The 12,480-nt window shown below is 34.8% G+C and overlaps 2 protein-coding genes across 2 annotated transcripts; both read left to right on the forward strand.

The window, feature by feature from the left end:
- The first annotated feature begins 2,412 nt into the window (after positions 1-2,412).
- Positions 2,413-5,727, forward strand: LOC134682083 (rRNA 2'-O-methyltransferase fibrillarin-like). The gene is made up of 4 exons (XM_063541684.1): positions 2,413-2,505; positions 3,570-3,920; positions 4,496-4,555; positions 5,523-5,727. The coding sequence occupies exons 2-4, from the start codon at positions 3,590-3,592 to the stop codon at positions 5,570-5,572; spliced, it is 441 nt and encodes a 146-aa protein (XP_063397754.1). The 5' UTR covers positions 2,413-2,505; positions 3,570-3,589; the 3' UTR covers positions 5,573-5,727.
- Positions 5,728-8,214: 2,487 nt separating this feature from the next.
- On the forward strand, positions 8,215-12,480 carry LOC134727910 (uncharacterized). Its single transcript, XM_063592305.1, has 2 exons — positions 8,215-9,580; positions 12,476-12,480. Exons 1-2 carry the CDS (start codon positions 8,215-8,217, stop codon positions 12,478-12,480), a joined length of 1,371 nt encoding a protein of 456 aa, XP_063448375.1.

Here is a 12,480-nt window from a genome sequence, read left to right on the forward strand (position 1 = left end):
AGTGTTCTTTTATTTGTCTTTGTAAATGTCCAACCTTTATTGTTTATTTTATTTTTGATTATATCCTTTTCCTGTAGATTAGTACTGAGATAATGTTGAGCTGACTGCTGTGGTCACTTTTCTATTCTCGTCTTTCATTGTGTAGATTTAATAGTACTGATATGTTGTTGAGCTGACTGCTGTGGTCATTTTTCTATTCTCGTCTTTCATTGTTGCTTATATCCTTTTCCTGTAGATAAGTACTGATATGTTGTTGAGCTGACTGCTGTGGTCATTTTTCTATTCTCGTCTTTCATTGTTTAGATTTAATAGTACTGATATATGTTGTTGAGCTGACTGCTGTGGTCATTTTTCTATTCTCGTCTTTCATTGTTGCTTTTGTACTTTAGCTTGATGCAATTTAGCTTGTCTTCGTAAATCGATTTGTTTGTTTTATAGTGATTAAGATTTAAACGCAATTGAACTGTTGTACTCTTATTTTCGACACTTTTTCATAGCAGGTAGGTTTTTTTTTTGTTTACACATTTTTGTCAATATAATGGAATCTGAGTCCTGAAATTTATTTCGCGAACATTTCATTCTATTTTTCCACACTATCAATCATTTCCCCCTCAAAAACACTGTAAGTTTTGTGGCGAATCTGCACTCAGAATTGTTTGAGTCATCTGCGTGAACAGTTTGTTTTGTATCAAATTGGGGGAGGGGTTCAGAAGGTATTTTTAGGAAAAAACAGTGCCCGCCTTTTGAAGTTAAATGGGTTGTTCCCTAATGTCGTTGGATCTTTTCAGCAGTTGGCTTCCTCCACAAAAACAAAAAAATGTTGTTGCCACGAATTTCGGAAATATCGCAAAACAATAGTGCGGAAAGTACCATTACATAAAAGTTCGTTAATCCATCAATCAATGAAATGAATGTCGTTAAAATCCCGAACGCATTTAACATGAATCTCCAACGTAGAAGACTATTAAAGGTCAAATGTATAATGACATTGAGGAAGTTCGTATGCAGTAAAACATTTTCTGAATAGACCACTGACCTGTCCCCGAGTACTTCTGTATTTAATTTATGATATTATGATTCCCGGTTTAAGATTTATCTTTTTGAAAGCTTATTAATAAGACATTTATACATTTATCTTCAGCCTATTAGAAAATGCAACTAACTTTCTTATATATACTGCTCAACCTTAAACTTTTTATACATTGTCATGATGAGTTGTCTAACTGGCAATCATACAACGCCTTCTTCCTCATATTCTCAAAAATACACATTTATCAATATCCCAACTATATGTCAGAGCATCAACTAATAAAATTGATAACATTATACACTGATAGTATTTTTGGTGTATTTTATGTTCTTTTTTTTGGCAATATATAGCTACTAAACTGTTTTGCTCCTCTTTGAAATTGCTAAAGTGTTGTCTCTATTTTTGTCAGCCCTTTAAAAACTAGATGAGAGAGAAAATAAAGAATTTTCCAGGCTCAAATTCATACCTAGGCGACACACGACACCGAACATAAAAACGGGTTGTTTGACCCTATACATCCACGATTAGAATTATACTCGTCATCATCATAAAACTGGTTTGTTCTGTTCGTTTTTCAAAGTGTCAGAAGCTTTGTCAATCAGTAGTTGTCGTTGGTTCATGTCTGTCATGTTTGTTTTTCGCTGACTGTTTTATCCGGAGTCAGACCGTTAGTTTTCTCGTTTGATTTTTTTTTGCATTTACCGGCTTTGAATAAATCTTTTATTTCTTATATTTATTTACCTAGTGAACCCAATTGTTCACGTAACAGCAGCAACCTTCTTATAGTTTTATATATGATTCGGAGTTTTTTTAACAGCAGACATTATCCAGAAGATACATGTAGTGCTATCTTATCTAGCTTCATGTGTATCATCTTGATTCTACTTTCAAAATTATGTCTCATGGTAAGTTATTTACTTGTTCAAGTTTGTGGTCCGAAACAGCGGTGACAAAAAATAACATAGACAAAATTACCACTGTTTCGGAGCTTTAAGTGGTCATTTAGTTCGTAGCTGGATTTTAGCTTCACCACCCTTTTGATATAGAAAGATAGATAATGGGTGCTCGAAAAAAATAACATTCAGCCCCGCTTTAGTGTGTGCATGTATCCAGTAGAGATCAATTCTGTTTCACGTGTTATTACTTTTTTTCCTATTTTAAGCGCGCCTAGTTTTATGTAATATCTATTTTAATAAGATTCATGCTGTTCTGTTTTGGGGCATTTTGTTCTACGTATTTTAGGAGGAAAGAAATTAAAAAAGATGTCACATGAAGTCTTGATGTCCTAATTTTAAAGTAGTACTCCGACAAGTAAACATGAATCGGAAGAACAAAAATGATTGACGATTATATTGGCAAAAAGGAACTTATCATAGTATATTCTTTTTGATTGGTTAAAATATGGGGATGGTTTGTATATATAATGTCACGTGCTAAACTGACATCTGTACCATTCCAGTGCTGCTAAAAAACAGGTATGAAAATTTAAGATGTAATTAATTTAGCAAAAATATCATTCACAGAATAATTAATGTAAATATCGTTCATTTTATTTTAAGATACTGCGTGTTTATTAATTTTATTTCTCAGGTCGACAATTTCAGTTAATATATATAGGAATACTTATACATTTGAACTTTGGTGAATATTTGTTTCATTGGCAATCTTGATACAACATCTCCTTAATTTTATAAAGATATTAACAACCGCTGCTATATGTATATCTTTCATTTTGAGAGTCAACTCTGGTAGAATTTTCGCTTCGGTTTGGGAAGGTTGCACACCTTCGCATAAACATTCGTTTTAAAAATCCGTCAACCCGAGTCAAACGTTTTGAAGAAGGTCTGTGATTAATCAAACAACATTTTATTAGTGAAAGTAGTTATTGAAAAGACAGAAAACTGTTTTGTGTCAATTTGAGGCAAACTACCATTCCAATTTTCATTTCAAAAATAACATAATACTAGACATATGAAATTCATCGAAACCATTGTTCATACAATAGTTATTTTGGGGCTCTTTATAGCTTGTTCGGTGTGAGCCAAGACTCTGTGTTGAAGGCCGTACATTGAACTATAATGGTTTACTTTTATAAATTGTTATTTGATGGAGAGTTGTCTCGTTGGCACTCACACCACATCTTCCGATATCTATAGAAAAATGCTCTGATATTAAATGTATTTGTAAACTATTGTGTAAAAACAGGCTATAAATGTCATTCATTATAAATAACGTTAGATTCTTGCAACCAATATTACAGTTCTTTGACTTATAGTGTGTTTTAGTTATGCTTTTAATTTCCTAGATTAAATTCGTTCGTGTAACTACCACCTTATAACTAATATTTTAGTTCCTTGATGTTGGAGGTATTCTTGGAAATTTCGTGTTTACCGATATTTAAATTCAAAAAAGCTAAATCAAATCAATCGTTTAGGTGAGGTAGAAACAAAATAGTTTTAGAGCGTATGAATCTAGTAATGGTGTATGTAAATAGTTTTAGAGCGTATTAATCTAGTAATGGTGTATGTTATGTTTGTAGCTTCTTTGCAGTCAGAAAAAATGAGGACCTTCGTTACAGTACTCCTTTTAGCATTAGTCTACAAGACTTCTGCAATATATAGATTTGGTGGCGGCGGCAGTGGTAACTTTGGTGGCTTTGGTGGTCCTCCTGGTATTGGTGGAATCGGTGGTCCTCCTGGTTTTGGTGGATTTCAACCTCGAGGGGGGTTAAATATACCTCCTGGGGCTAATGTTGTGCCTATACCATATAGATATCCAGTTCCAACACCTGTAGGTGGACGACGAGGTGGTGGACAGCCAATTATTATAAGGAGAGAAGGAAATAATGTAAATAGAGGAGGAGGTGGCATGGGTGGTGGAGGTATTCTCGGTAAGTAGCAGGTATTTCTTATTGCTAAGATTTGTACCCTTCCGGAGCACCTACGATGATCCACGATTTTTGTGTACGGTTCTTGTTGGATATATATGGACACAAAGTACAGAATAAGGCGCAAAACATATAAAGTGTAGAGAAAAATAATCAAACCATAGGAATAGAGAATAATGGTGTGCTGAAATATAAAGAATATTGAATAATGGCCAAAATAAATAGATATTACAGAAACAAAAAGTAAAAAATAATAAAGATGTTTATAAATGACCTCATATTCTGGCTATATTGTATTCGCTAGTACTTTCTTTATCAGAAGTCAATCAATCATTGGTTCATACTCTTTTAGTTGTTGGATATTTTTTGATTATTCAATCTTATATTTAAAAAATATCGATTGTAGGAGTATTATTTAATTGGCGATAATACCACATCTCCTTATTTTTAAAAAAGACAGAGACCCTCATCAAAGTTCGTTAGTAGGTCACATGGCATTGTTTTAATGTCACATGGTACAGTTGTTGTTTTTGTATAGAATTTTAAACGACAATCTAAATTTGTATTTTTTGTTTCAGGTTTGCTTTATATGCTCTTTTTATTGAGCATTTTTTCATCGATCTTCCGGGGAGGAGCTGGTAAGATATTTTGTATTTAGTAAATTTTCATGTTGGCATTTATTTATAAAGCATTTTAGAAATTGAAAATTTATCAAGAGCGGTAATAGCTAGAGGATAGGAATGACCTTAACTGTCAAGCGTCATACGGTCATTTCGGTTAAAATGTTATCGTAATTCGCCAGAGGTCTTTACAAAGTATTCTCTAAAACTTGTGCCATTTATACATTTCTTGATCGGTTTGAGAAAAATATTTTCCCTCACTAGTGAAGATCAGTTATCGCCAAATGATTGGTCAAAACCTAATTATGACGTCACATTTTCATGGTTTCTTCTGAAGTTTTCTATCGTGGATTCACGAAAAAAAAGCGACCATGCCTGATGACCGTTATTGTTTGGAAAGAACAATTTTTTATCGCCATAAATAATTGCACATGTTATCGTCATGCACCAAAAATACTGCTATTAGTTATTTCTAGGGAGTGGAATACTCTTTTTCTTCTATACCCAGCCAAGACAACAGGAATAAAACATTCAGTAAATAACAAATAATTCATTTTAAAATCTAGACTCCGAATTTGATCACCTCGTCAGACTGATGTGTACGAAAGCAGAGGACATCAGTATTGATACAAGGACACAAAAGTTCATAAGGTCACGATTAAGATAAGTGTAGTCTAGAGATGTTTCAAAAAGAGATTTAACATATGAACTAATGACTGATGGTCACTGATGAGTGCAGGGTTGTTTCAAACCGAGGTTGACTATGAACAAGTTGTGACTACAGATATGTTCCAAACATAGATTTAGTATTTGGTATGCAACATGTAAAGCAATGTGTGTTTAAATGTAATTAATTGGAATATGAATCAGTCAAAACAAAAGTATTAGCAAAATAAGTTTTGTATATGATTTGTGATTAATTTTAAAGCTATAATATGTTAAAAAGAATTAAGAAAATATTGATTATTTTATTTATCTATTGTAGGTGTGGCTGGTAATGGTTTGCTTGGCAACGGTTTGTTTGGCAAAAAGTAGTTTGAACATATATATTTATATATATATAACGGATTGCCACTACCATCAGGAGATCTATTGTCATTTGAGCCAATTGCTGTACACATAATATAACTGACTAAACATGAAACAAGATGATTTTTTGAATAAATATTTCCTCAATTGTGATTATTTTATATGTTTTTATATATTATTTGTAATCACATAAGCAACACGACGGGTGCCACATGTGGAGCAGGACCTGCTTACCCTTCCGGAGCACCTGAGATCACCCCTAGTTTTTGGTGGGGTTCGTGTTGTTTATTCCTTAGTTTTCTATGTGGTGTCATGTGTACTATTGTTTGTCAGTTTGTCTTTTTCATTTTTACCCATGGCGTTGTCAGTTTATTTTAGATTTATGAGTTTGACTGTCGCTTTGACATCTTTCGTCCCTATTTTATCTGAAATCAATCAAGAGAGTACATTTACTCGGTGTTATCATATAATAGGGATTTTGTAATAAATACACAGTGTCGTAAATCAGAACGTGTTTGGATAATAACTGCCCGAAGAAACGATAAATTGATTTTCTCAGTTGTAAGAGGACTTTGAAACACAAAAAACACGAAATAATTGTGTACAAAAGGGAAAAAATAACCTTGCGCACTAACAGAAGAAAATGAATATCCAAAGCGCAAAAACATCCTCCTAGTCTCCAGATTATTAAATGTTTGTCCCCTGATTGCAGTATTGTTTTTACACACACATTGTAATCTATTTGTATATACAACAACAACAACAGATATTTTATTTGCCAATCACGGTGCCCAAAATGAGCAGTACATGGTTGATTCGATTCTCCACTAATGTTGATAAAATTGGTTGTATTACTGCTTTTTGTCTTAATTCTACTTCAAATTCATTTATTTTCGTGTGAACAAATTTTCGTGGTTTAAGAAAATCCTCCAATTCCATGCATGAATATTTAATTCGTCGTTTTGTGGTCGTCTGCATACAAACCTTATATTAAAATATTGTTATTCTTTTAACATTTAGATTCGTGGTTAACCAGTACCCACGAATTGAATCAACGAAAAATGGTATCCAATGAAAAATCATGAATCCGACATTAGCCTTTACCGCCAACCATACTCTACACTTTTTAAACAATTATATCAAAACGTCGAAATTAGTTCTTCTTTTGGGTTGTGTGTGAGTAAAGGAGAAACAAGGTTTTGAAATTATAAAATTGTTGATTCTGTTTAGGAAACTATATATTCCTTTTCAGAATGAAAAAAGCGGTACCTCTTCGTTTTGTCCTCTCAGGGTTGTCGTCTATTTTATATTCTTTTTCTGCTTTTTTTGACTGATGCCATAATTATGGAGACTGCTATGGAAACGCATGTCGACTTTGAAGAACTCATGATTGCGATTTATAATCGGAAGCTGTGATGAAAAAGTCACATCAAAGTGATAGCAACCCAAATGCACAATGAATCAAATCAGAAATATATAACAAAACAACATGTGATATCAACAACAGAAAAGTGCATATCAAAACTGTCAAGCTATGAATCGTCTTGACTCTAGGCAAGATGTGATTTCATTGTCTAGCGCCTCATTTGAAAAAAATAAATAAATATAAGCTCTATTTTAATTCGTCTAGTCATTGCAGAGGCTGATTTAGAGTTTTTTTTTCCAGAGGGCCCGGGATCCCTCGCCATTGCGTTGTGTAGCATCACCATCGGATATAGGTACCACGGAAGCAAAGAAACAATCGGATAACGAAATATATATATATATATATATATATATAAGTACGTCTGAGTCAGTGACAACCCTACAACAGATGTATCCATCGGATCGCCATCAATGATGGTGATACATGGCTGTGTACATAATGTATATACAACTCGTCTAAACATCAACCCAACAATGTTAGATCTGTAAATTTGCTTTCGCAAATTTTTGGTTCTTCCCTCGTCGGGATTCGAACCCATGCTACTGTGATATCGTGACACCGAATCGGCTGCACTGCAGCCGTCCCAGTGCAGGCGATTCGGTGTCACGATATCACAGTAGCATGGGTTCGAATCCCGGCGAGGGAAGAACCAAAAATTTGCGAAAGCAAATTTACAAATCTAACATTGTTGGGTTGATGTTTAGACGAGTTGTATATACATTATGTACACAGCCATGTATCACCATCATTGATGGCGATCCGATTGATACATCTGTTGTAGGGTTGTCACTGACTCAGACGTACTTATGAATATAATTATTTTCTGTGACTGTATCTTACATTAATTTGTAGGATCCTTTACTTTAGATAATTTAGCTGATCTGTAACAATTACATCTTCATGCCTTATATATCATGTACTGTAGTACGCCGCTAGATTAAAACTGACGTGGAAAGGTAACATATGGCCACCGAAAGCTCTTTTTTTGAGAGCCCAGGTGGTCGTGTGGTCTAGCGGGACGGCTGCAGTGCAGGCGATTCGGTGTCACGATATCACAGTAGCATGGGTTCGAATCCCGGCGAGGGAAGAACCAAAAATTTGCGAAAGCAAATTTACAGATCTAACATTGTTGGGTTGATGTTTAGACGAGTTGTATATATATCTGAGAAACCGAGATGATATTGTGATAAAACCAGCAGACAAGGGCAGTGCCGTTGTGATAATGGACAAAACTAACTACATCGCGGAAGCAGTGCGTCAGCTCTCTGATGAGAGATTTTATAAGAAGCTAGACTATGACCCTACTTCTGAGTTTAGCTCCAAAATTATCACTGCGTTACAAACCATGTACAATGACGGTCACATAGATGAGGATACAATTGGTTATTTAAAGCCAGAGAATGCCAAGCCTGGTCGATTGTATCTTCTTCCCAAAATACACAAGGTTAACAACCCTGGTAGACCCATTGTATCCGCAAACGGCCATCCGACTGAGAAAATCTCGGAATTCGTCGATTTTCATTTAAGATCTCATGTAGAAAATCTTCCTTCCCACATTCAAGACACTACAGATTATCTTCGTAAAATGGAATCCATGAACCCTCTTCCTCCGGAAACCCTCCTTGTCACTTTAGATGTCACCTCATTGTATACCAACATACCTCATGATGACGGCATACAATCTTGTAGGGAAATATGGGACTCGCGCAACATTTTAGAACCACCTACTGAATGTTTAGTCCAGCTGCTTACTCTGGTCCTGAAATGCAACAATTTCACTTTTAATGGTGAGCATTACCTTCAAATTAACGGGACAGCGATGGGGACGAAAATGGCACCGTCTTACGCCAATATTTTCATGGGCAAATTAGAAAAACAAATTATTGCAACATCTTTATCCAAACCTTTGTCTTGGTTCCGTTTCATTGATGATGTTGACATGAAATGGATTGAATCTCAACAAAAACTGGATGATTTCATCAGACATGCAAACAACGCCCACCATTCAATTAAATTTACGTATGAAATTTCCGACTCTAAGATATCTTTCTTAGACACAACCACATCTATAAAGGACGGTGTCATATCAACAGACCTCTACTGTAAACCCACAGATAAACATCAATACCTTTCTCCCCAAAGCTGTCACCCAAAACACTGTACAAAAAGTATCCCGTACAGTCAAGCTCTCAGAGTCAAGCGGATTTGCTCCTCTGAGGAGGCTGTCACGAAACGGTTACAGGAACTTCGCGGATTTTTGACAAAACGAGGTTATAAGAAATTGGACATAGATAAGGGGTTTGCGCGCGCTAACAATAACAGCCGCAATGACCTCTTACAGTACAAACAGAAGAGGCGCAGCAAAATAGTCCCGTTTGTTCTTACATACAACCCAGCCTTTAATAACCTTTCACGTTTGATCCGTGCCAATTGGCAAACTATTGCCAAACACCCTAAATTATCCAAGATCTTTCCCAATCCTCCTGTCTTAGCTTTTCGGAGACCAGCAAGTCTGAAAGACTTATTTGTTAGAGCTGATGTTTCCTCAAATAAAAGCTGTTCAACTGCAGGATGGTGCAAGTCATGTGGTAACAGACGTTGCCTGACTTGTCAACAAACACTGAATACTCAAACATTCACTTGCCACTCGACTGGGTCTGTGTACACTATATATTGCAATGTAACTTGCAAAACCCAGAATGTTGTATACCTCCTTCAGTGTCGATGTGGCATGCAGTATGTTGGCGAGACAGAGCAGCCATTTAACAAACGCATGAATGGTCATCGAAGTGACTACACTTGCAAGCCCGACCTACCCGTAAGTCGTCATTTGAGATCACCTGGACACACACAAGCTGATCTCAAAAACCTTACCATCACGATCATAGACCACAACGAGTGTTGGTCGAAGGTCGACAGAGTCGCTCGGGAAAGATTTTGGATAAGAAAGTTACGGACAGTCTCCCCAGAGGGCATAAATGAAAAAACATAGAACGAGTCCCTCATTTTCCTGTGACCACCTGTTTCAAACAACGCCGGATTTTGTACTGGCTTTACAGTTCGAAATTATTATTAAAATTACCGTTTAAATTACAGGTTTTCATTGATTCGGGATGATGTATAAGTACGTTGCCACGTTCAATTATTTAAGCTCAATATACAAAATTTTTTTTTTCAATCACTATTAGACTGCTATTCGTTTGGAAGGCTTTCATATGTAGTTTCCGTTGTAATTGCCCTACCGTTGTCTAATTTATACCATCCTGGATCGGTAAGGACATTTTTGATTATTTTGATTTTTTTGTTTGAGGACTGCCCTCAATGCAGTTGTTACATCTCAACTGTAACATCCTTTGGAAATCCTAAGTTGTGCCATTTCACATCGTAAATAACTATTTTTATTTTTGGCATATTTCTGTAGTCTTTGCGGTGTGTTTGGAAATTTTAAAATTGTTCCAGCGTTCGCTTAAATTGTATAAATCAAGATTTTGATAGAGTCTCAATTTGAATTGACATGATTCATTTGACATCGTGCTATTATTGAAGAAGGATATCTGTTATCCGAAATATCTAATATTTGTATATTTTATAGTTATTTTATGGTGATGTTGTACCCTTTTTGACTTGTTATATATTATATTTTGTAGTGTACAGAATCATATTACATGATCCATCGCCCTGTAAGATTGATCGTTGACTATTTATTCAGTCATTTTATATATATATATATATATATATATATATGCAGTCTTACTCTATTCCCCGTAAAGCACATACACTAATCGCGATACATTTTATCTTTTTTTTATTCAGACGAAATTTTCTGAAAACATGCTTTGTATCGAAATGAGCGTTGTTCAAATTTAAAGGTGCAGTAGTTGCCAAATTAATGTTCACCGAATTGACTCAAATTCTCATATCTTATTTATAACAATGTAAAACATTTTTCCAAACTATCAAAAGTATAAATTAAACAATTTACAGGACATGGTCTCAATAAGATTCGTTTCGTGTGAATTTTAGCCAAGACGCCATCATTAATTATCGAGTTGACCTTCTATGACCATATAAGCGATGTAACATAAACAGAGATATAAATAAATTTAGCAACTCGTGCAATTGGATTTTTATAGGCGTGTTAAATTTTGTAATATGGATTAAAAATGTGTGTTTATGGTGGTTTTTACTTTTAAAAGAATAATTTTGTGTGGATCGAATAAGTAAATCAAATTATTTACCTTTGTTTCACTTTCAATGTTGACATTCTTTTCCTTTAAATACCCGTACAGGGACAATGCATGCGTTGTTCCTTCTCTTTCTACGGGGTTAAATTAGAGTTCACATGAATAAGGATTTAATGAGGTTGAATTATTCACTTGCAAGTGAATAATTCATTATCAAAGTTTATTAGCTTAATTTGACAACAAAAAATCATACTTTGCAAAAAAATGCATCTATATTGCAACAAAAGAGTCGAAAAGACAGAATTCATGATTACGTCTTATAATCGGAAGCTGTGACGAAAAAGTAACAGCAATGTGACAGCAACCCTAAAACACAATAAATCAAATATATAATAGAACAGCATGTGATCTTAACAACAGACAAGTGCATATCAAAACTGTCAAGCTATCACACGTCTAGACACTAGGCAAGATGTGATTTCATTGTCTAGTGCCTCATTTCACAAAAAATATCTAAATATAACTTGCGATCTATTTTTGTCGTAAGATTGTTTTGTTTAAAGAACACCAGTCGCTTTTGAGATGCACAGAGGCTAGACGAAAGGTACTTTTAAAGCGCAGATACTTGGCAAGATGTGATCCAATCACCCAGTCAGTAAGCGACCTGTGATTTAATTGTCGAGACTCAAGGGGAGCTGTGATTTAATCGGCTAGAGGCTAAGCGATTGATGACTTTGATGGTACAGATGCTAGGCGAGCTGTGATTTAATAGTACAGACGCTATATAGGCAAGCCATAGTTTAATTAATTAGAGAACAACACATTATTTGCATCAACACCAAAGATAAAAAGAACAAACACACAAGGAAGCAATCTGCAAAAAAGAGGATAACTGAACTTACTTGTTGAAACGCTAAGTTATTATAACGTGTAAGCTAAGACGTTATAACGAGTTAACTAAGTCGTTTAAACGAGCATGCTAAGTCGTATTAACGAGTTAACTAAAGTTGTTTAAACTAGTTCGCTATATATTGTTTAAAAGAGCAAGCTAAGTCGTTAAAACAAGTAAGCTAAGATAAGTCATTAAAACAAGTAAGCTAAGAGTAAGATACGATAAATCATCAAAACACGTTAGGTAAGACTTTATTACATTCGTGAAATTATTATGTTTTTCGGTCAATCTCCTTAAATTTCTTTCCATATGTGAATTCTTGATTTGACTTTGAAATGGACACACAGTACACAATGCAAGGAACTATATTAACTTTTCTTTGAAGTCCCAATTCCTTTTGATTACAGATTGA

Source organism: Mytilus trossulus, chromosome 8 (assembly GCF_036588685.1).
Source record: "Mytilus trossulus isolate FHL-02 chromosome 8, PNRI_Mtr1.1.1.hap1, whole genome shotgun sequence".
NCBI lineage: Eukaryota > Metazoa > Mollusca > Bivalvia > Mytilida > Mytilidae > Mytilus > Mytilus trossulus.

Excerpts from the sequence above, each read along its gene's own strand:
- LOC134682083 (XM_063541684.1), top strand. The coding sequence starts at position 3,590 with ATGAGGACCTTCGTTACAGTACTCCTTTTAGCATTAGTCTACAAGACT. Across the intron at positions 3,921-4,495 it reads GGGTGGTGGAGGTATTCTCG|GTTTGCTTTATATGCTCTTT; the intron begins GTAAGTAGCAGG and ends TTTTTGTTTCAG. Across the intron at positions 4,556-5,522 it reads GATCTTCCGGGGAGGAGCTG|GTGTGGCTGGTAATGGTTTG; the intron begins GTAAGATATTTT and ends TATCTATTGTAG.
- LOC134727910 (XM_063592305.1), top strand. The coding sequence starts at position 8,215 with ATGGACAAAACTAACTACATCGCGGAAGCAGTGCGTCAGCTCTCTGAT.